Source organism: Aythya ferina (genome assembly GCF_964211825.1).
Source record: "Aythya ferina genome assembly, chromosome: 5".
Classification (NCBI taxonomy): domain Eukaryota; kingdom Metazoa; phylum Chordata; class Aves; order Anseriformes; family Anatidae; genus Aythya; species Aythya ferina.
The window spans coordinates 34,242,132-34,266,467 of record NC_140301.1 but is presented as its reverse complement, the minus strand read 5'-3'; the positions used below and the strand labels follow the sequence as shown (position 1 = coordinate 34,266,467).

General features: G+C 47.6%; 1 protein-coding gene across 4 annotated transcripts; it reads right to left on the bottom strand.

The window, feature by feature from the left end:
• Positions 1-3,523: 3,523 nt before the first annotated feature.
• On the bottom strand, positions 3,524-23,610 carry LOC311438184 (SITS-binding protein-like). 4 transcript variants are annotated; one of them, XM_084522298.1, is made up of 14 exons: positions 23,481-23,610; positions 19,326-19,493; positions 18,839-18,975; positions 18,452-18,584; positions 17,297-17,812; positions 15,013-15,184; positions 13,793-13,988; positions 13,413-13,563; positions 12,966-13,160; positions 12,268-12,536; positions 10,472-10,608; positions 8,799-8,920; positions 7,873-8,052; positions 3,524-4,701 (listed from the first exon to the last, which is right to left on the bottom strand). In XM_084522298.1, the coding sequence occupies exons 5-14, from the start codon at positions 17,753-17,755 to the stop codon at positions 4,528-4,530; spliced, it is 2,055 nt and encodes a 684-aa protein (XP_084378424.1). In that variant the 5' UTR covers positions 17,756-17,812; positions 18,452-18,584; positions 18,839-18,975; positions 19,326-19,493; positions 23,481-23,610; the 3' UTR covers positions 3,524-4,527. The 4 variants fall into 4 exon arrangements, with proteins under 4 accessions (XP_084378424.1, XP_084378421.1, XP_084378423.1 ...); XM_084522295.1 differs by lacking the exon at positions 18,452-18,584; XM_084522297.1 differs by lacking the exons at positions 18,452-18,584; positions 23,481-23,610 and adding an exon at positions 23,157-23,273.
• Between the last annotated feature and the right edge of the window lie 726 nt (positions 23,611-24,336).

The window sequence follows — 24,336 nt, the reverse complement described above, 5'->3', positions numbered from 1 at the left end:
AAGCTGTTTTTGTAGGCGATGGGAAGGATTTATCACAGTGCCAGTGAGACACCAGGGACACGTTCCCTGTTGCATCTTCAGCTTTATTACCTCATGGAGAAAGGACAGCTAAGCTCTTGCTATTTTCTCCTTTCTTGGGCACAGAACTGACATCTGTACAGTGCAATTTACTGCACAGCTGTTCCTGATTTTGGTGAAGAGGGTGACAGTCATAATGTGGAAGTCCAGCTGCTTGAAACTGAGTTTTGAATGGTTTGGGTTTGTTTTTAGGAGGAATTTTAATTGTCTCCTCATTTGTGAGCCACAGATGATCTATATTAAGGTTTTCCCCCATGAATTCCTAGGTTTGAAGGGGCTTTGTCTTTTTATAAATTAAATGACACAACTGAAATTATTATCAGGGTAGAATTAACCTGAGATACTATTCATCCACGTGAAAGTTACTCGTCTAAGTCTTATGTAGCTGTTTACACTCTTCCCATAGTTCATGGGGCATGATTAGTGGGACATTTATTCTGCCCATGTGGGAGAAGGCTCTCTGAAGATGCTTGTTTCTGATTTTGAAAGGTACTCGTTTCTACTTACTGACTTAAAAGGCAGCCAGGATACCAAACCGTAGCCCCCTGAATTCAAGTGAGAGCAATCTGTCCTCAGAAATCACTTGTTGCCACTAATGGAAAAACCTGAAGCTGGGCAAATTGAGCCCTGCCTCATAATGACCAAAAAGCATCCTTGTTACAGATGGAAGAGAACAGAATGAAGACAGACATTTGACAGCAGATCTTGAATGCAACACAGAAAGGGGGAATGGTACCATTTAGGAAAGAAGCAACTGCTGGAAAAGCATATGCATGTGAAATACTGATGTTGGAAGAAAAAAAAAATGAAAAAAGGGTGGTTACTCACCATCTCAGGAAAGGAGGGCAGAGCACTGGTCTGCAAGAGAAAGAGAAATCATTCTGAGGATACTACATGTAGAATTTCCCCTTTGTAAACAGAGAAATGAAACACACACCTGATGAGATGTGATACCATCTCTTCTGAAGTAAGAGAACAAGATATTGATGGAACTGAAAGACACAAAAACCCATAAAAGTCAAGTGAACCATAATTGATAGATGTCATACAACCCCCTCCTTGTTCCTAATGAAAGTCCAATAATCAACCAAAACAACGTGTTTTTCTAGGCTGTTCTTTCAAATATGTTTTTCATCTCTGTATTTACTGTGAAGCTGGATTTGACAAGGCTAAAAATATTAAAGCAACAAACTAAAAACAGCCCCTTTTGGGACTCCAGAAATTACCCTCACCAGAATTGACCTACAAGGAAAACTACCTGCAGATGGTCATCCCAGGGTCCTCCATGAGCATCCCAGGGTCCTCCATGAGCCTTTCAGAGGTCCCCATGAGCCTCTGCAGAGCCTTCTGTGTTCCTCAGCTCCATGTCCCTTCTTCTGCTCCCTGAGCTCATCTGTGAACCATCGCATGCTGCATAGGTTTCTCCACGTGCCTTTGGAGGTGTCTCAGAAACCTTCATGGGTGGTTTGTAACAGAACCCTGGGTGTTTCTCTGGGTGACCTCAGGTCCCATTGTGCACCTCTGGACCAGGCAAGGACTGGAAGTGCTTCTCAGATCCCGACCTCAGCTCTTGACCTCTCAGTACTCCTCAGCCCAAACCATGTTATTACCTTTGCTTTGCTTTCTCTGCAGTTATTTTCAGGGAGAATTTCCTGGGAGAAACAAGTACCCCATTGAACCCTGCTTTTCAGCACAAACAAGGTGCTGACTGATGACTTTGGTAACTGGATGCCAGGTGCACCCAAGCCCATTGGCACTGGTTGTGGGCTGAAAGTTGCTCCTTAATTCCGTCCCAGGTTTCACCATGTCCTTGACCAGGGGTTAAAGCAGCAGCTGCGCTGCCCCTCTGGGGGGATTTGGGTTTCAGGGTCTGCAGTGTTGCAGGTTGATGCCTGGGCTTCAGTTGTTTCATCAGTTGTTTCAGCCCAAACCACTGGATGGGGTAGAAATGCTGCAGGGCTTTTTTGTCCCCACACGACTCACTTAGGCCAAGGGGCATGGAGGACTGGCTTCCTCCAGTTGGTTTGGGGTTGCCCGTTGTACACTGCTGTAATAAAAGAGAATCTCAGAGTGACTTTTAAGAGTTTAAAACTTTAGAGTTGTCTTTAAGAAACTCCTGAAGTCTGATCAAGACTACTATACTCAGAAAGATGGCCTTTGGGAATGCCGAAGTTGGCTGGAGATTTCAGAAATCCCAGAATCACAGAATGGTTGAGGTTGGAAGGGACCTATGGAGATCACCTAGTCCAAAAGCCCCCTGTTCAAGCAGGGTCACCTACATCCAGCCTGGTTTTGAGTATCTCCAGAGATCTGCCTAAGTCTGCTGAGGACTAAGTCTTAAAGTCGACTTTAGAAAAATCCTGAAGTCTGCTAGAGACTTCAAGGAATGCATCAAGTTGGTTTAGGAAAGTCTTGAAGCTGAGATAGGAAAGTCTACATGACACTCTAAAGGTAGTCTTAGAGTCAACTTTAAGAACACTATATATTTATATAAAGTTATCCATATTTATAGGTAACACACAAAATGTACAAAGAAGTCTCTGCCTTACCAGGGACAGCCTGTGGCCTGATGCCTTTCCTCAACTACCCTCTCTGTACCTGTTGGGTATTTTGGTGATCCCTATGCAGATATGCAGCCCATAACATCACCCCAGCAGTGCTTTAACTAGTTCAGCACCACATCTTGGATGTTAACCCACAAAACTGTTAACAAAGGACAAAGTTTTCTCACAGGACAGCACAGCAGCAAAAATATAGTGAAAAAGCCAAACGGTTGATGAGCCCATCTCTCAGGTATGCAAAAGGTTTTAAAAGTCTCTGACAGAGGAAAAAAAAAGAACTGTTAATCCAAGTGGTGATAAGAGTGCATCATCCATAAACATTGTCACAATCTCTGCCTTATAAGATCTACCCAAACCACTCATTCCTGCTCATACCAATCAGGAAGATTTAGAAATACATCCAGAAAATAGGCAGGCATGCACATCTGCTGCACAGGTAAAAGAAAAAAACACAAAGTGGAGTAAAATAAAGTGCTTAAAGCAAAAAAATTGTTAAAAGAAGAGCTTGTGCTTATTGTATTTTTGTTTTTACTATGTTATTTTAGCTAGTTAATATTGCAAGCATTTACCAGTTTATAGTCACAGAGCCCTCATTTCAGGAAATCTCTTAAGCATCCACTGATGTCCCGTCCACTTCCATACATCTTAAACATGCCTAAGTCTCCCTTTCAGAAAAACAGGAGCATTAGCTTAAGATAGTGAAAAGAATAAGATAGAAAGATAGAAAACATGTGAGGGGAAACGTTTGTGCCTCTTCCACATGGATTGCCAAGAGGAAGACACAAGGCAGAGAACAGATCAGTCAGTGCCCAGAGACACTGACGGCAAGGCAGGCCAAGTCTTTAAATCAAGTTTACATTAATGAACACTTCATTAACCTTACGGTGACTCCAAATGCAGTCTTTAATATCCAAATGTTCTCAAGATAGAAAATGCATTAACAATATTCTTTTAGCTGTCAGTGATGCAACGTTACCCTTTATAACTCAGAAACTGCCAAGTGACACCAGCACAAACCCTGACACAGCAGCAACAAAGCAGAAAACTCAATTTAAAGCAAATTCACTGCAGAAATGAGGTGTATCTTATTAACAAACACAAAGAAATTGGCTGCTTGAGAACTTTTACAGCATGTAAAAGATGCACCATGCATGAACATGGTGGTTATTTTTTTTTCTTCAGCCAGGCACTAAACCTAACTAAAAAGTTGGTGACTTTCCGATAGGTGAAGAATAGCAAAAACTGATTCTATCTTCAGTTTGACTTCGGGCAAGGTCTGGAGGAAGATGCTGGTACCACCTGGGCTATGCAGTGATTTAATCTCTGTACAGAGACCTGTGCTCCATTTCCCCCGAGTCCTCTCTCCTGGTGGACTAGATGCAGCATCAGATGAGAGAAGCATGTAGCATTTAGCACGTGATGTCCAGGCACATGTATAGAGCTACTGTATTTACATTTCCCTGTATATACATCTTATTCTTTAAATGCATAAATCCAATCATGACAGGTGATGTTTGTTTATATCAGATTCTGGAAAATCCACTCTCGGGCCAAGGCAGCATCTTTGACTGGGGTGGCAGGGACCTGGGAGCATCGGATGTGCCCACCAGAACACAGCATGGGCACACAAATACATCCCTGGGAAACCTCAAAAAGATGGAGGTCAACGTGGTGTGGATGTGTATTTGTGCCCAATCTGTACTGTTGTACTGTTGCTATTTTAGAATAGCAGCAATAATAGACAATTTGAACAATTTCTGCTGAAATAATAAAAGTAAAAAACACATTCTTAGAAAAATGCAAGAAATTATCTTAAGGAAAAGTGACCACATTTGGCCAGTGCTGCTCTGAAGGAGGGCAACTGCCTAAAAGCCACAACAATCCATATTTAGGAAGTCTTTACAAAAACTGGCACCTCTTCAAGGCTGGCAGAGTAATTCCTGAGGATGGTGCCTCCATCAAACACACGGGCAGTGTTGGTGTCCATCCACTGGTGCCCTTCTCCGGGCAGGTAGATATCTCGCCACGTTTGCCCTTTTTCTGTTATTGGGGCCACCAAGACCTGCAGTGAAAAAGAGAGAAAGAAAAAAATAATTTTGCAGATGGAGGGTTAGCTGGGTCATTGCAGAGAAAGTCAGAACCTTTGTCTAATAGCTGCAAATGAGATTGTCCTTGTGTGCAAGCAGCAGAAGCCACAGCCACTGTGGTCAAGGCTTCCACAATTGCCGTGAGAAGTGATGCAATGGCCTTTGTTGGACTGAGCCTTGAGAGTCTGTCCAGCCTGTATTTTGTGAGAAAAATCACCTCTGGAGTCCATCTAATGCATGTCTTGCAAGAAAAAGCCTCCAGGATCCACCCAGCTCATATTTTTTAAAAGACCCAAACTGAAAAAAAATAAACACCACAATCAGAAATAGGGTGTTTGTTCAAAACAAAGCTCCTGCTTCCAGGTTGAGCAGGACAGGATGGATGCAGGGAGGCTGTGAGTGGGCTCAGGCTCATATGAAGCAGCTTTTGAGGAGGTTTTATGGAGCTGTGGTGGGAATTGGTGGCACAGAGTCAAGGGAGAGACATCCCCATGCCACGTAGATTTGTGACTGGGGCATGAATTTCTCTTTTCTCGTCACCCATTGCTTGGGGGTAATCTGATTTGGACAAACCCTTCATTGTGAGTTAATAAATGAAGTCAAACACTACCTGGCAGCGAGACAAGCAGAAACTTGTATTTTAATTAGAAATGATCATGCTATGGGAGCTTTAGATGTGGGCTGCCATAAAGCTGGGCTTCAAAAGCTCTCTGCCTAGGGCTCCTCTCCAGGAGATCTGGTCTGGATTCAGGTTAGATAAGCTCTAGGAACAACTTGTGCTCAATACACATAATACAAGTTATTGATTCTCAAGCAACAGGTTCACTTTTCATTCATCATTCTGTGGACTCGAGGCTCCTTTGGAGATGCAAGAGATGTAGCTGCTCAGCGCCCAGAAGTGCTCATGGAAGTCCTGGCTGGTGGCCTTAGTACATGGGCAATTGCATAAAAAGCATTAAAAAAAAAAAAAAAAAAAAAGTAAAAGCATTTAAAATGTCCTTTTGTGTCACAAATCAGTGAGTCCCATTTGGAGATGTGTCATAAGGAGAAGCGTGTTCTGTTTGCTCCTCTACAGTGGCTTAGTCAGGGTAATACAGTCCCCAATGAACTTTACAGATTTTTTTCCCTTTCAAATTGTGGGAAAGACCGTCCCATTGCTGGAGTCCTCTATACAGGAAGAAGGGGTTTGTGAGGGCTTTTTCACCCTTTACTGAAACAAACAAACAAAAAAAGCAAAAAACAAACAAACAAACAAACAAAGGTCTCAGTATTCTGAGGATATTTATACTTGATAAATTATTTCACTTCAGAAACTGAAAGAGGTTTTCAGAGCCCTAAATTAAGCCTTTTTCAAGGAAAACACAGGCTTTCTGAAAAGGAAAAATGAACAAAAAAAGGGGGGGGGGGAATAAATCAGCCACTTTGGCTTAAATTTAAAGCTGCTGTTTGCATTTGTGCTGTACTGAATGCACATGGTGAAGAAAGAGAGAATGAAAGGATAAAAATAAAACTCCAGGAAAGCCAATAATGGAAAAAATAAAGGATAAAAAGCAGAAATAGTGTAAGAAATTTATGCATCATTCATTCTTAAATCTGCTTTTTGAGGTCTTGGTCAATCCCCACACTGTACATCAATGCTCCTTGAGCAGCATTACCCCAAAGGAGGTAATGTGGTGTTTAGCTCACTTTAGGGGACAGTTTTGGACCCTTGTGGCCTTTATAGATGTGTTTGGAGCATGACCTGGCTTCCCAGTCTCTTGCAATATCCAGTTTTGCCAGGCAGACAGCACTGATGGGAAGTGATGCTGCATGTGCTGATAATTTTTTGCTGACCGAGTGCCACTTGTCTCCTTGCCATTACATTTCAACATCTTGTGCTGAAAGGATTCAACAGGTTGTTAAGTATGCTGCCAAGACATGTGGACTACAGAGATCTGGCTGTAATGTACAAATCCACCTGAAAAAAAAAAACACACGTGGATTTCAAAGCAGGGCTATCCTCCCACCTCAGAGTTACTCCTCAAAAAGGTGTGGGAGACAGCTCAGATGCCAGAATATGATGGTGATAGCACAAAGCCATGTTTCTGAGCTCCCTGCAGCAGATGCTTACATCCAGATCAATGCTCAAAAGGTTTATCCCAGCATCCTCATGCTTAGCCTTGCCTCAAACCACGCCAGGACAGAACCACCTTATGTAATAACCACCACCTTCCAGTAATTAATTATTAGTGGCACTCCAAATGGCACCAGGCAGGTTTTGGAGCACGTTTCCATTCTTCCAACTTCCCAAGACATACTGGAAGTCAAAACATCCCCATCTGGATTCTTCCCCTGCCAGCTCAGGCTCCTTTTGAAGTGAAATCAGACAAGATTTTGCTGGCCTCACATGACACTTTATCAGAAGTGCTTGGCCCTGCAATACTGACGGAGCAGACCTGATGTTTTACCGTATTTCAGGAGCTTTCAGCCAAACCATAGTTCGGCATCTCCAGGGAGAGATGATTTTGCAGTATTTTACTGGAAATCTAACACAGGCTAACACAGACCAGACCATTTTGATTACATCAGGGATTCTTCATTTTGAGTGATTTTGGGGGAAGTAGCTAAGCTTTAGCTTGCTTGCAGTTACAACCTGGATATGCACCCTACAGGGCATCAGGACAGAAATGTCTCTTCTGCACAATGCCACTCAAATTCACTTATGCTAAGGATTTATATGTTTTAAAACATCCTACCTGATTTTGATTTTTACTTTAAAAGAGAAACAGAAAGATATTTTAACAATTTCCTGCAGTGAGGGAAAGTTTCCTTAAAAAAATAAACATCCACAAAACAACATATACAATGAACCTGAAGAATCTGTGTTAAGAAACTCAAGCTTGGAAATCCTATATCACAGTATCTACCGGAGGCGGCAAGCAGGACCTGAGAAGATAACTCTGCAACACAAGCTGCCCTGATGTTAAAACTACAAACTCACTGCTGATGAACTTCGATTTTGAGTTTTGGATATTTTTTAGAAGACTGTGTCCCCTCCTTGGCCGCATCCCTATGCGAAAGCAGCACAAAGTGTTGCTGCAATTCACAGAGGATTATGCTCCCCCCCATGTTACCCCCTTTGGGAGAATTGTCTCCACATTCCCCACCTCATCTCCAATGAGAAATTCATCCTCGATGGTGAAAGCGGTTGGGTCTGTTGGGCTGAGCCACCACACCGGGCGGAAGATGGGGTACCCCAAACGCAGCCACTCCTCGCTGTATTTTAGGATGAGTGGCACCACCAAGTCCCGGTGCCTCTGTATGCACTGCCGGGTAAGGTTCAGGACCTGCATGAGAGATACATGGCAATCCCTTCACCCCAAAAATACGGAAAAACAATACATGCATTTCCTTAGGGAGAGAAGTCGCTGAACTGCAAGATCCTCATGGCAGCCAAAGGTGGTTGATATGGTTGATTTTTACCCATTTCAATATAAAAGCTGAGGACATCAGCTGGTGGGTGATATCCTCCAGAGTGCTGATATCCTTAACCAAAACAAACAACTCTTTTGCTGCTAGTAAAGAGATACGATGGCATTCCCCACATCCTTCCTCATGATTTTTTAAGGAATCACCTTCTTCCTTTAATGCCCTAAAGGAGACATCCCCAGGAAAATGCTTTCAACCACTGAAACAGGTCTTTATGGCAAATCTACAGGCTTCATTCGCATATCATATAAACTATTTGATCATACTATAATTAAGCAATTCCATCAGCTAAAGGGAAGCAGGGACACATGTGACAATCACTGTCATACCCAGAGGTGCTGTAGGTACCAGCCATGCCATTGCACATAGCCCAAGCACAAAGCTGCATCAATTCACAAGAATTTTGTAGCAAAAAAAATGTTGAGAGTGGACAGCGATGAGGTCGCTGGGGGCACAGAGCAGGATTTTGTGGGTGGCACAAGTAGGGCAGTGGATTTTAGCCCCAGGTTTCCCCCATGGGAATTTTAGTGGATTTGGGAGGGGGGTTATCCCCTAAAGGATGGATGTACCCTCCTCCTCCTCCGCAAGACAGGGGGATACATACCCAGGTGTCGCAGCAGAGCCAGGGTTGGGTGCTGAAGGCCATCACGGGGAGGAAGGTCACGATCTGCAGCCACCTCACGTACAGCTCCTGGTCCCCTGGGGCATCACCAGCCAGGCTGCCTCCTGCCAGGGACAAGGAGCAGAGAAAAGCCTCTTGGGGACACCCCCTCACAGGACAGCTGGACAGCTCAAAGCCATCTGCTCTTGATACAAGCAGGACACACAACCCCAATGCAAGAGAAGCTGGATCCCCACCCATGTGTTTTTTCTTCCTTTGTTCCACAATTAAACATCCTGAAATGGCTGGAGATGGATGTATGATAGGGCTCATGCTGGGGATGATGTACCAGGAGACAGTTTCTAAATTTTAGCAGAACATCGTAAAAAGGGCTTTCTCCTCTTGCAAATAAAAGTGTTGGGAATATAATGGATTTTTCTGCCTCTTTGATGTGCATCATGGAAAAATACTCCAGTCTCTTGAGGCTGTCACAATGTGATATTCAAGGGGAAAAGCAGGCAGTACAATATTGCGCCCAGATCCCATGCTAGGATTAAACCGGGATCACTAAAGCGTAGGTGATGCCATTATACCCAAGCAAAGGATGCTAGTCAGGTAAGATTTGATAGGATAACCTAAATGAACGAAACAGGTAGAGGGGAGACAGTAAGAAACCCTAAAAATTTGCTTCACCAAAACACAGCCAGTACCAACAGGGAAGGGCAGGTTGGAAAAATCCAACAGTCCTCAGAAAGGCACAAAGTGAATTTGTCCCCAAATGGGAAGAAAGAGACGATGCTGTTGGTATCCCATGAAACGAGGCCCAAAGACATCCCTTGCAGGGATGGAGCCCTGCTCTCTCATCCTTTGTCCCATTGACAAAAGCCAACAGACTCAACATCTCCTCAGGGCAGCAGTGACATGCCATGATTGCCCAAGCCTTGTTTTCTAAGGAAAACCAGCTAAAAATAGCAAATTGAAAATTGCTCAACACCACTTTTTTTTTTTTCAGGGCTGTCTGCAGCTCTGCTGGCTTTGATCACCTCCATGTGGAGCCCCTGCGATGACTCGTGTGCTTGTGGCAAGGTTCAAACAAATAACACGGCCACCTCCAAGAAGAGAGGCAAAACGAGCCACTCATCAGCCCTCATTACACGAGTGTTTCTCAACTTCTATTTTTTTTTTCCTGTTGTTGTTGAAGGATATCTCATGCCATCATACTCTGGAGCAGAAATATAAACTTTGATTGTGGCTGCTGGCATTTTAGGAATATTTATTTCCCCATCTGAGAGCCCAGGCACGCTGTTTGCCAGCGGTTGGCTCCTTCCTCGCTTTTGTCACAGTTTTAGCCCAAGAAAAGCTGCAAGAGGCAGTGGGCTGCCCTCCACACGCAGTTAAGGAGCTTCACGAAGGGCATCCCCAGAGAGCTGGCTGCCTGTTAAGATTTACAATGTGTTTTTTTGTTTTCAGTTCCCCGGTCGATTCCCCTAGTAACCCTCAATCAAATCAAAACTGGATCCTGGGAACAAAACGTTTGAAGCGTCCCTATAGCACCCTAAAGCCTGTGCTCCTCTTGCCTGAAAAAGTGCTAAAAAAAAAAAAAAAAAAAAAAAAAAAAAAAAAAAAAAACAGAGCAAAGACAGCAACGGGGAGCAAAGAAGGAAAGAAGTCCTCACCCACTGCATCGGGGATGAAGAAGTTGTAGCCCAGCAGGCTGTAGTGCAGCACAGAGGGGATAACCCCCTTCAGGCCCGCGTGGCTCCAGTCCGAGCACCGTGGGCTCATCTGGACGAAGAGTGGTAGGTGACTAGATCTGTGGGGAAACAAGCACAAACCTGCTGTTTTTAGAAGGATCGGAGCGGAAATGTTAAGATTTCCGGCTGTCTCGGCAGACTCTGTGGTCAGATGTGGGTTCCTTGACCACCAGGGACCTCTGTGGAAGGGAGATCAGTGCTCCCCACTGAGACTCCTACCCACTGAGCCTGCCCCGTCTCATTTGGCCACCCCAGTCCACCTCCTTCCTCTGTAACCTTTTCCCAAATCCCCAGATTCAAAGATTTCCTTCTCCTGGCTTGACCCCATGAGATCCACATTTGGTGACCCACCTTGCAGCCATGGGCTGTAAACTTTCCCTTTCTACTCTACACGTGGCTACACCAATCCTGATGGGAAAACACTCCCCACAAACATAGCCAAGACATCAACCAAGGTATCCCAACAGCACCCTCAGCCTTGGCCCATGCAGGGCCCCAAATCCAAAGCATAAACCCCACTGAGATGCATCCTGCAGGGAGGATTTCTCCTCTTGGCTTTCACTCATGATCATCTGTTTTGCATTGAGCGGCTGTCATTCTTGACCGCTTTTGTCCATCTGCCATAGGAAAACATCATTTTTCTTTTTTCCCCCCCCCCATTTTTTTAAATTATTATTTCATTTTTATTTTTTTTTTCTAAGTAGCATTTCTATGCCTAGGGTTTCCTTGGTGGTGCGGTGGGTCATGCCCCTGAGCAGCCTAATATTGGAAGCAGCCCCCTGCCACTGCATTTCTGGCAGCCAAAAAGGGTCACGTCCAAACCTTCATGACAAGCCTTGGCTTAAAAATAGTCTGGAGCTCATCTAGCCAAGGAGAGTTTAGCCCTGCGTCCATCTGCTCCCACAGCTTGGATTCTTCATTGACCTCGTGCCCATTTTGCTGACTCCCCAAAAATGTCCGCTTTCATCTTAGGAGACAGGCTGACATGAGGGTTTATGAAACACTTCTGGTATGAAAACTGCCCACCAGGAAAGGTACGGTCCCAGATGGGCTAAAAATGCTTAGAGAAGTGCCTCTTTGCACCACTGACTCGCAGATGGTTGAGCAGGAGCCATCCACATCCCCAGCAGCTGCTGGCCTGTCAGTGCCTCAGCACATGAAACCCCCCTTTCTCTCTGAAAATTAACTAACTTGAAATTGCTTTCTCATGCAGTTCACCATAAATTCTTTGCACAAAACATGGAAATAGCCATTTCCTATTAGCCTTGCTTTCCATTTTGCAGAAAGCCTTTTGCAAAGTTAGCCTTCCCATCTGCTAACCATCACAACAGTGGGGGGAAAAAAAGTCTCAAGGCATAATTTCAACTATTAACACTGCTATGGGCTATGCAAGCATGAAAAGTCAGAAATTTTGCAGCCATTTGGCACCATAAGCCACTGCCAACATGAGGATTTGGTCATGACTGCAGGGCTCACCTCCATCCTGCAGCAGAGGCAGCATCCTGAAGCTTGAATGCCCATGAACCATGAGATGCATTTTTATTGCATCTGGCATTAATACAGTTAAACATCATTTCATTTCAGCATTTTTATGCTCTAGAATATTGAAAAAATAACATGCCAGAAGAGAAGACATGAGAGCAACATCTCCACACACATGCAGCATCCTGAGGGCACATTTAAAGCATCATCCCAAGCATCTTCTCACTGCAACCCACCTGGCACCAGCGCTGATGACCGTGGCATTCCCCAGTGTGGCCAGTGCTGCTGCCAGTGCCCCAGCATATTGGTCACCAGCCAGCTCAGCAGGAGGGGACATGGCTTGCTCCAGGAAGGCATTGCCCTCGGCACCTTCAAAGACCACATACGCGGCCCCTAGTGCCCGCCGCAGGGCCCGGGCACGGGCCAGGTACCAGCTGAGCGCCACCTCACTGGTGACATTGAGGCGGGCGCAAAGGCGTCCCTTCCATGTGGTCAGCAGTGGGACCTGCAGAAAAGGGTGGAAAACATGGGTCAGACCCTTCAAATATCCTGCCAACCCCCTAGGCTGGAGGGTGGATGGCGCCGCAGTTTGCAATGTGTGAAAGTGAAAACACTCCGCTCCCCAAGAATCCCCCAGTGGGTGGCAAACTGGTGGATCATCAAATGACTATAAAAAAGGGGGGGGGGGGAACATAAAGCATTGAGCTACTTTCTGCAAGCTGGTGACTTTTTGAAACATCTTTCAGCAGTGGAAATTCAAAAGCTGCTTCTTTGCAGAGCAGGAGGAAAGCTCCTCCCCTACACTTTGCCCTACAGCCACAGGGTTTGCCCCAAGCAGGGGATGGGGCTGTCCCATGCTGTGGGCGGGGAGTATTTATTCAGCTTTAATTTCACAAACGGGGTTAATGTGCAGGTGGGGGGCCATGTCCCATACCAAGCAGCCCCCGAAGCGAGGCTGCAGGCTCAGCCAGTAGCTGGCCTCGTTGTCCCTCAGCGAGCGCAGGAAGAGCGGGGAGGCAATGCTGGTGTAGGGGGACAGTGTGATGGAGAGCTGCAGGGGGTTGATCAATGCAGGGTCCCAGGCATGGGCTGAGCTGCGCCTCCTCCTCTGCTCCATGGACACGTATTCCTGCAAGGAAGCAAGGTGGAAAAATGTGTTTAATGGGAGTGGTAAAGCCTCTGAGCTCAGTGTCACCAGATCCACAGGCAAAACCCCAAACCAAGCATCCTGTCCCAGGGAAGGGATGCTCAATAAACTCCCCACCCCACAGAACAGGTGTGTTTGCACTTTTAAGAAATCTAATTAACCCCCCATTTAGAGGGGTTTAAGGGTGCTCTTGGCTTGCATTTTGAGCACAGGGGCTGGCAGGAAGGGACGTACCATGGCAGCGAGAGTGGCAGTGCTGCGCTCTCCCAGGGCCAGGATCCCCTCCTGAAGCCGGTGCCGCTTCAGTCTCCTGGTGAGCGACCTCAAACCCCGCTTAATTTTGGCAGCTGAGCCCACTGGGCCATAATAGTGCCAGATGGGAGACCTGTGTGATGGAGAAAATGGGGGGAAGAGTTTGCATCTCGCTCTGACACAAGACATTCAGCACAAGAGGATGGAGACAGGCAAGCAAAAAGCATCACTGCCCTACCTATGGCAGCAGATGAGATAAAGGAGCAAGATATTTTTTTAATATTATTATTATTATTTATTTATTTTTAACTAATTAGGGCTTGGAAAGCAATGTGGCACCAGGGATGGAGGGAGCAGCTTACCCCAGGAGGGCCATGTCTGGCAGCACCCGTGTCGGCTCCACCAGTTGAGTGCCCACGTGCCGGTGCGCGGTGGCCACGTCGGAACTGATGCAGAGGAGGTATTGCAGGGGGCCCCCAGCACTACCCAGGCAGAAATGCTGGTTGCTCTCCAGCGAAAGGACGAAGGGCACATCGGGTGCCACCGTTACTGTCACTCCTTTGGGGTGAAAAGAAGGGAAAAAGCGATGGCTGGCTCCTGATGCCTCCATGTCCTCGTGCTGGTGGCCATGAGGACGCGCAGGCAGAGTCCAGCTACTCCCTGGAATTTTTTCCACTCCCTGGAAAAAAAAATTCCCCTGGATTGCCCCGACCATGCAAGAATATCCAGCTCTTCACTTCCACTACTCCTTTTTAGCCTCCAGCCCTTAAAAGCCCTTTTGATTTGCACCATTTCTTGCCTTTTAGCTCTGTATTCAGCTCAGACAGCAGCTTCAGTTTCTTTCCAAAAACATAGCCACAGGGGATTTTCAGGACAACTGATGATTTGGAGGAAATATCTGGAGTTTGGCACGCTGGGAAATAATCCAAATATCCACCCTAAAGTGGAAATCAATGGCAGTTTGATTCATTCCAGCATCCCACAGCAGTACTGGGGACCCGTGAGCTCAGTGTGAAGCCACCCAAGAGGAATTTACACCTGTGGTAGACAGGTGTGTAAAATCCTGCTCAAGTTTGGGACATCATTGACAAAATTATTCTGGACTATGCCACACCTCAGCTTCTTACTTCTAGGCTTGAAATTTGGATGCCAAAAGTTGTGTGTTCTTTATATGGTGCCAGCCAGGGAGCAGGCAGTGAGGGAGCTGCACCCATCCTGCTCCATCTCAGTAGAGATTTCTAATCTCACTAGAAGGGGGAGATGAATTTGCCCAAAAAAGACATGCCAAGAGCAAGGGATTTCCCTGGGGTAACCTGGGTAAAACCCCATTTTCCAGAGAGGAAGGCACTGAGTTGTAAAATGCAGCCAAGGTTCAACACACTGGCTTTTCCCACAGAGATAGGGTGGTTTGGGATCCATCCCTCATCTACTCATGGTAGCTGTTATCCCATTTATAAAATATATTATAATCTCCAAGTTATCTACCCTGCTCTTTAACAGCCTTGTAGATGAGGGGAGGGATAGGTAGAGGCAGTGATTAAAGCCATAGGAAATTGGGAAAAATGGGAAATGAGGCAGATACCTGTTGATCCTAGGAAGTATCTTTCTAGCACAGGGCCATATCCAGTGGGGTTTTTGCCAAAATCTCCGCTGACAAAGGGCTGTGCTGGGCTATCAACACTGTTGAATGGCCAGCGCTGGTCACGGATGCTCGCCCCTCCGTACCAGGAGATATTGGCCATGGAGAAGCAATCCTGCAGCAGGGAGAGAGAAATGTCTCAGCCTGGGGACAAATACATGAACGTGTTGCATTATAAGATGCAAACCCCTGCCTGCTATTGCAGCATTGGCACAGCACCATCTTCCAGGAAGAAAAACGCCCAAAACCTGAGATTTAGGGGTTTTCTGCATGAATTGGTAGCTGCTTGGTTTTTGCTTTCTGCATCTGACCTGCTAGAAGATATTTGGCTTTAAGCTTTTCCTCCACAAGAAAAGAGCTGGGCTTTTAGGTATGAAAAAAAAAAAAAAAAATGCTGAAATTCTGCATAAATACTCTTTTGCAACCTGCAGGTTGATTAGTTATTGAGTGGTGTGAGAGAAGGAAGAGAAAAGAAATTACAAAATCAAGAGTGGAAGTTACATATTTTGTTCACTTTGAAGACCACAAAAGTTTTAACTTTCTCATTTAAAGCCAAAGGTAGTGGGTTTCCCTCCTCCTTTCACGGGTTGCCCAGCGCCTCATCCAGCCTGGCCTTAAACACCTCCAGGGATGGGGCATCCACAGCTTCCCTGGGCAGCCTGTGCCAGTGCCTCACCACCCTCTGAGTAATACATTTTCTCCTAACCTCTAATCTAAATCTCCCCTCTTTTAGTTTAAAACCATTCCCCCTTGTCCTATCACTATATGAATGAGCAAAAAGTTGCTCTCCACTTTTATAAGCCCCCTGCAAGTATTTAAAAGCTGCAGTGAGGTCACCCCAGAGCTCTCTCTTCTCCAGGCTGAAGATCCCCAGCTCTCACAGCCTTTCTGCATAGGAGAGGTGCTCCAGCCCTCCAAGCATCTTCGTGGCCAGAGCAGAGGGGGACAATCCCCTCCCTGCCCTGCTGCCACCCCTCTGGTGATGCAGCCCAGGATGCAGGTGGCCGCCTGGGCTGCAGGCACACACCGCTGGGTCCTGCTGAGCTTTTTGTCCACCAGCACCCCAGGTCCTTCTCTGCAGGGCTGCTCTCAGTGAGTTTTTCTCCCAGCCTGTGCTCCTGTCTGGGATTGCCCCAACCCAGGTGCAGCACCTTGCACTTGGCCTTGTTAAACGTAGTTAGGTTCAAGGGGCCCACTTCTCCAGCTTGTGGAGGGAGGGAGGGAAGGAAACCTTCCCCCAGGTCTGCTGTTGCGTGCTGCCCAGTGCTCCAAAGCCCCTGAGGGTTTCCCTTCTCTGCCAGAGCAGGGGATCAGCAGGACTTAGCCTCCCATGTGACTCCGCGTGCAGGGACGGGTCCCCCTGAAACCTGGAGGGGTTTTGGGTGAGCAGAGATGGCCCCCATGCCTGACCTGGCCCTGGTACCACTTCCCACCCCCCCACCACCAAGGATACTCCCAGAGCTTGCTCCTGCTGTGGGGGCAGAGAGAGGTTAACGTCTTGACAAGGGGCAGGGAGGGGAGATGTAAATTATTAAAGTGGAAACGCTGGAGGCCCAGAATAGCTGCATGGGTGTCAGCTGAACCAGTTACACCAGCTGGGAGGTGGGGTGGGGGGGGGAAAGCTGTTCTTAACACTTAACATTCCCCACATCATATTTTCCAATAGTTTTGTTATTATTTTATTTTTTTTTTTTAATGGGGGAAGAAAATCTATTCTTGCTCATCCCCTCGAGACCTCCCAAACGAACACAAGCTGATGTTAGCACAGGACGATTGGTTGCACTCAGGCACCGTCCGCCAGCACGAAATAAGGCCATTTAGCGCCAAAAAGGAAAAAACATGTGAATGAAAACTCTCCATAAATTGTCATCCCAGCAGGAGCACGGGCGCCGTGAGATGCCGCATTGTTCCTGGGGTTGGCAGGGAGCTTCCCGAGCTTTCCCCATCTCGCTTCGCCACTTCTCACTCCAGCAATTACTTATTTGGTATCCATACACACATAGCACTGGGAGGAGGTGGTGGCAGCCCCTTCGGTACTTTGGGTGGTCAGCATCGGAGCACGAGACTTCTGGAGGGGGACTTTTTCCCACCCAGCACTCTCCAGCCATGCAAGATGAGGGATAACCCCACAAGCTGCGCTAGGGAAATATTACAATTTGGGCCAAATCCTTGATATTTGGGCTAGTTTGGTGAAGAAATAGGGTGTGGAGTGGGGGATCCCCGGTACCTTCAGCATCACGTCGGGGCGCAGCGGGGTCCAGTGGACGCCGTAGCACTCGGTGCCAGGGGCCGGCGGGGGCTCGAGGGAGAGACGGAGCTCGGCCTCCTCCTCCCATGCGTAGCAGAACTGGCCTCCGTCCTGCCAGCACCGGTCCCGTGGAGGGGGTGGCTCAGCCGCAGGCACTCCACCCACGGCGATCACGGCCACCGGCTGCCCCTCAGGCAGTGCCCGTAGGAGCAGGGCACCCCGGCGGCGCTCCCACAGCACCCCTCCCGCCCGGCCCCGCAGCACCCACTCCTCCGGTGACTGCTCCAGGGCCTGCCAGGAGATGATGCCGATGGTCATGGCGAAGAAGACGGCCACGCCGAGGCAGCCCAAGGCACCTTTCCAGGGCTCCGTCATCTCCCTCAAGCCCGAGGTCCAGGCGGCATCGGGGATTTGGCCAGCAGGGCGAGCGATGGGCATGGTGCGAGGGATGCTGCTTCCTCTCCCTTGTAAGAAGGAAAATCCTCTTGGATGGCTCTGAAAGAATGTGAAGAGTTAAAATTAAGCTGCAAGGCTTCGCAGTGACCCCGAAGGTAAGAGAAATCCCTCCCGCAGCCTCCCAGTGCTCTGCAGCACCGAAATTCAGCCACCGGAGGGGAGGGGGACAGGGCTGGGGCTCCGCAGGGCTCAGGGTTCTGCCTTGCCATGCAGCTCCCCTTGTCTCGCAAAGCTGCTGTAAATATCCGGGGGGGCTGAAAAAATATTGCAGGGGTGCTTGGAGCAGGGAGGAGGACTGAAAAGTGACCCCGTAACAGGACACCGGTTTTCCATTCTCCTTCCCCCTCGTCTAGAAAAGTATTTGATTAATGCACAGCCCAAGGGGAAGAGCCACCCATCTGGGTGTGCTGGCTGAGCCCTTGCTCAGAGACCCGGCACCCAATGCTCAAAGCGGGCATGGGGACACCAGCAGTGACAACCTGGTGGGGTGGCACCAGCTTGTCCCCATCATCTGCCTCTCCTGGCTGATACACTCTGTTTCGGGGCCAATAATGCAGATTTTGGTGCTGCTGTCCCTGTCGGGGGACCACGTGCTGCCTCCCCTGGCTCTGCACACCCACCCACTGCATCCCCCTGCCAGCCCCCACCCCCCCCGAAAAGCACACATTTTTATTTTACCTAAAGGCAGGTTAAAGGATGCTCTGGCGGTACCCAGGGGCGACCGTCTCTGACCGAGCGCTTCACCCGGATATTTCTCTGTGGTGCTATAGGGTTTGCTCCTCTTTCCCGAGAGGGAATTTTCCTCCCAGCCCTGCAGCCACGTCAGAGACCTTTATAGCCCAGGCAACTTGATCCAAGCAAAGCCAGCAGTGTTATCTAAGACAAGATGTTGCTCTGCTTCCCACCCCGGGCCCCTGCAGGTTTTTTTACATAAGAAATGGAGCTGGGAAAGTCTTACAAATATTTTCAACAAGCATTTGCTTATACAGCAATAACTTTTTTTTCCCCTCTTTTTCCTTTTTAAGCAGTTATTGAGGTGGCTCTGGATGAGCTCTTAGTACGTACCTGCAGATCCATGCGTAAATGAACCATGCCAGTGCTAAGGCTGCTCATTCTGTTGATTGATTTTACTGTTACTGGAGTTTTCTCCCCATTTCTCATGCTAAATGAGATGCTTGGCATCCCCTTAAGTCCTCTCAGGTCTGAGGAAAAAAAGAAAAAAACACCAAAAACCCAACGCCAAGCACCGGGTCCAAAGACAACAGCACTACTCACCCCAGGAAATGTTGCTCTTAAGGAGGGTCTCAAGGTGGCCAAATCCCCTGGGAAAATCCTTCATTGCAACCCAAAAAAAAACCCTTGGAGATGCATCTCCCAACTCACAGACTCCAAAATTATTTTTTCTTTTCACTTTGGGCAGTACCACTGTGGGAGGTGGGGATAAACTGGTCGGTGACACCAGGACGAGCATCTCCCTGCTGCTGGCTTGGGCTCCTAGGGGTGGAAGGAGGTTCAGATCCAGGATGAGGAGAAACGAAGGAGGGGGGCTTACCCGAAGATCCAAGGCAGTGGTGTCCACCCTGACAAGATTCTGGATCTGCTCTCTCTGGTCCTGAGATTAGGAGGGTGGGAACAAAGCGATGGGTGATGGATGTGGGGCTGGGTACCAAGCACTACAGGAAGAGGGCACGGCTCTCCCAGCTGGAGTTTGTTGGGATTTCTGGAAGGAGATGGGGAGAATTAGGACAATAAAATAAAAATAAAATAAAAATAAAATAAAAATAAAATAAATCAAGGTTATGGACCAAGCTAGTTTAAATAAAGGGAAAAGGTTCTTTTTCCACCAAAGACATTAAGACTGAGATCACTGGGCTTATGCTGCTCATGCTGCCCCTCAAGCTGGAAGAAAGGCAGCAAGTGGAAGTTAATAAAATCTGATGGCAATTCAGAGTCGTTCAGTCACAATCTAAACCAGGGCTGGCTGAATTATTAGGATAGGATTTGTCATTTATTATTATTATTATTAATATTTTGTCTTTATAAATCCCTCTGCCCTAATAAAAGCACTGTTTAGCTAAAAAAAAAAAAAAAAAAAAAAAAAAAGAAACAGGACAGAGAAGTTAAAAATTATCTTTAGGACAGGTCCATGATCCCTGATGCTCTTGCCTCTGAACTCCTCAGCCAAAAGGATGGGGACACAGTAGGAACCCCAAAATTTCAGAAAATCGTGGCAGGTATCAGCCATTCCCAGCTTCCCAGTGCCCAAGGTGCTGGGGGTGACCCGTGATGCTGTTGGCAGTGAGACAAGCTCTGGGAAAAGCTCTCTCACTTGGCAAACGATTAAATCCTGGTAGCTGCAGGACAGCAAATCACTCCAAGGGGGGATTAGAGAAACTCAGGCAGATCGAGTCCGTGGGATGCAGTTAGTGAGATGTATGGTTTTATGAAGCTTTATGTCCCCTCTGTAGAATGAGGTATTTTTCCCCACTTTTCCTAACTTTGTAGATTTTGAAAAGGTTTTAAATTTCCCATTTTGCATCCAATGAGGTAGAACGCCTGAGGCCATGCCCAGTTCATCCTGTTGCTGCTTATTACTCTCAACCAAATTTGCACAGGCTTGGAGGTATATGGTGGGTTTAAAGAAAAAAAAAAAAAAAAAAAAAAAGCTTAAATATTGGGAAACCACCAATTTGCTGTTTTAATGGGGGGCTTCCCAAAGGCTCTGATTAATATGTGCCACCTTGAGAACTTTGATTGACAATGCCTTTAGGGTGGGAATGTGGCTCCTCCAGCTGCTGATGCCCAGGAAAGGGATGAGGTGGGAAACATATTCAACCCAGCAGCAGCACCAATAAGGACAGCTCAAAAAAATAAAAAAAAATAAAAAATCAATGATGCTTTCTGGTGAAAATAAATTGGGAAAACAAACAAAAAAAAAAAAAAAAATCAGGGAATAAGGTTTATTCCTACTAATGTTTCATATCAGCGCCCCATAAGAGTGTCCTTTCCTGCAGTGTGTCCCATAGAAAGGGGTGCTGCAGGCAATCTAAAGTCGTATGGTTATGTTTCAGGCTCAGAAAACAGAGCGTGAGGAGCTGTGGGGACTTTGCTCATGGGGTAAGGAGCACAGGCTTGTCCTTTGTGAGGACCAGCCCTTACTATCAATATTTTCCTGCAGCTTCAGAGTGCCAGCAATCACAGCCAAAGCTTCCCAGGAGCACGCCCAGTCTATATGGGAGATTTTTTTTATTTTTATTTTTTTTTAAAGAAAAACTATAGAAGTAGATGCATGGGTTTACCTAGAACAAAAGAAGGGTGGGAGCAGTGGAGCACCTCCAGGACTCAGTGTCTCTCTGTGATTTTCCCTGGGCGAGAGCAGCTGCATGCCCCAGGCTCCAACCACACTCATCACAGAGATGTATCCTACTGAAACCCTACACCCCAAAACCCACCCGTTTTCCCCCAAAGTTATACATAAGAGGCATAGGGATGAGCACAAGGAGGCAAACCTGGACAGTACATCTGTAGCCATCCTCCTGCCCTCCCCTCAGTACCTCTCCCTGGTTTATCTGCTTTTCCTGACCTGGGAGAAATGCTGTAAAACCACAGGCAGGTACATGTGAGCTGATGCTCTGTGCTGGGTGTTTTCTTTTGGCTTTTCTTCACCCTTGCAGTTCCCAGACCTTCCTTTCAGTGCCAGCAAAAGCCTTCGGCTGTGCTGAGCGTCTCCACATCTTGCAGAGGCTTGTGCTCAGCTGGAGAAAGTACTCAGAACTACCAAACAGTTTAAAAGGAATAAAGGAAACAAAAGAAATAAAGGCTGATATAGCTCCTTTGATGACCGGAAACTCTAAGTTTTGACCCTGGAGACCAGTCCTGAATTTCCCCGAACTCCCAGGCGACTTGGCAGCAGTTCGTAATGGCAATAAAACAAGCAGCAGAACCCACAGTGAGAACACGGACATATAAATAGCGGCAGAGTTTTGAAAGGATGGCTCTGGACTATTGTTTCTGTTTTATTTTTTTACTTATCCCTTTCCATTGTGTCTGCCTGAACTGGGAGAGAAACCACCCTCCTGGGGGCTCGTCTTCCTGCTCCCCAGGCTCCAGCACCCAACAGCACCCAAGCATTCAGACCAAGCCTCTTCAAGCCAGGGAACTTTGTAAGACCCAGCCTCTTGCAGTTTGCTCTGAACTTAAATTAATATTACAGATTAGAGAGTCTGCATTTATTTCAGGTGCCTAAAGCCAGCACCTGCTTGGAAGATGCCACCACCAGCTTCACACTCCCTTATGTGTATCTGGGGATGCCATGAGGCCAGATGCACACAGCTCTCCAGGCAAAGCTACATGGCCAAACACTTAATTTCTCAAAGACTTCATAAAGTAAATCCAAACCTTTTTTTTAAAGTATGAGGTTGATGATGATGAAGAGCATGCAATGAACTGAAAGCAGCTCCCCCCTCCATGGGCTTACTCTGTGCCTCTTGCTAAGGGGTGATCACACCTGCTGCTGCAATCAGACTTCACATCCCCATGTAAGCATGGTTTTACCCTTCCAAGCAAGGCTTTGGCTGCTGAAGCTGAGCCTCGGGCCCTTTGGTTTCCTTAATGTTTCAGAAAACTCCCCCAAACCACACAGGGTGTGCGGGTGGAGGAGCAGGTACCACAAGACTGAGAGCATCAATGCAAAAACAAAACAAAACAAAACAAAAAAAACACAAACAAACAAACAAAAAAACACAACTCATCTTGCTCAACCCAAGCACAACGTAGGGGGAAAAAAAGTGCTTTAGGGTCTCTGCCCAGGTGGTACACACACACGCACACATTACTTCTTCAGTGGAAGGATTTGCAGAAGGTGCAAAAGGGATGTTGAAGGGGCTCAGCGTGCCTGGGAGGTGCTGCCGGTGACCAGCATGCGAGGAGCTTTTGGGAAGGATGTTTCTGTGTTATTCGCCTCTTCCAAGCTTCCCAGAAATCTGGTAAGCAGATTTGCAGCCTACACACTTGCAAAATTGAATCACTGCCCTGGAGATGCCTTTTGGATGATTAGGCTGAAACTCTCCAGCTCTTCTCTACAGGGCCCAGCCATCGGCTTCCCATCACAGCCCTGCCATCAGGCTGGAAGGACTGACGGCCCCCAGGTGCAGGACAGCCCTCCAGACCCCCCCCCATGTCTCCTGAGGGCTGGCATTTTCCAACAGTGCAGCAAAGCTTGGGAACATTTGTCCAGAGCATCAGCACGGGACGCCCCTGCTCCATTAAGCTGCGTTATCAAGCAGCCCTGAAGCCTGCCCCCACCCCTTTTTGGGGGGACTCCAAGGCAAGTCAAGTAGCAACCTTCACTCCCCATGCTTAAGGGTTACACCCCCAAAATTACCTTACATATTATTGCAATGGCACTGCCCATTACTGCAAGAAGGGGGCTGCAGGCTGAGCATTCCTACACAGCCAGGCACCTCCAAAGGGCTGTAACGTGGGGGTCTGGGCACCTCCTCTCTGCATTCATGGGTTTAATCCTCCTCCCTGAGCCCTGCAAGCTGTAGGACCTGCTCCAAGGAAGGCAGAGACCTTCCTCCCTCTCCTCACCTGAGCCCCTGCAGAGGAGTTTAGGATTTTGGGGGCTGCCCCATTGCATTACCCCCAATCCCTAGGTCCCCCAGGAGAGGACCACCCTCCCCACCAACACTTTTCCCACTCCTACTTGTTGTGGCACCCTCAAAATGCTGTGCTCAAGAAAGGAAACTCCTCCAACAGCAGCCAGGAACACATGAGGATGCCTCAAGCTCGTGGAGAGCCTCTAAAGGCTTTCAGCAATTAGCCCTGATGAGCTCCCCTTGGCCTCCCGGAGAGCAGCTGAACAAATGAGGTTTGCTAATTATAGCAGGCGAGCAGGGCCAAGCAAGAGGGGGCTGAAACACGGGCAGAAAATACACCAGGGTTTTGGCCAAAAAACCCTTTCTGAATTCCTGATGGTGTAGAAAAGCACTGGGGTTGGCTCGGGACAGCGATCCCCACTGCGCTCCACCCCCGGGGGAGCAGAAGCGTGTGCTGGCCCCACCAGCTGCCAGCCTCTCTCCCTTCCCTCGCTTTGGATAATTTATGCTGAAAAATGTGTGTTTCTGCTCCTCCCGGCTCCGCACAGACCTGGAGCACAAGCTGGCAAGGAAAAGGGGTCCCTCGGGGGCACGGGGTGAGGGCCAGGTGTGTGCCCACATCCGAAAGGGGTTTTGGGGCAGCCTGGGTTTGCAGCCCCCAGTGCTTGGGGTCGGTGAGCGAGGCTGAAGGCTGCATCCTCACAGCCCCAAGTTCCTTCTTCCCTCCCCATCCCGGCAGCTTCATGGTCGGCTGGCTTTTGGCTGATGTGGGTCTCTCCTGAAAAGCAGCCAGCCCCAAACAGCAAACATCCTCTCAGGTTGCCAGACCACAAAGCCCCAAGCCCAGCTCACTTGGGAATGCCATCAAAATAAATAATAATAATAAAAAAACCTCTAAAATTAAAACAAAAATCCCAACATTTGCTTCCCCTTAGCCAGCTCCCTAGGGCTTTAAGCCCCAGA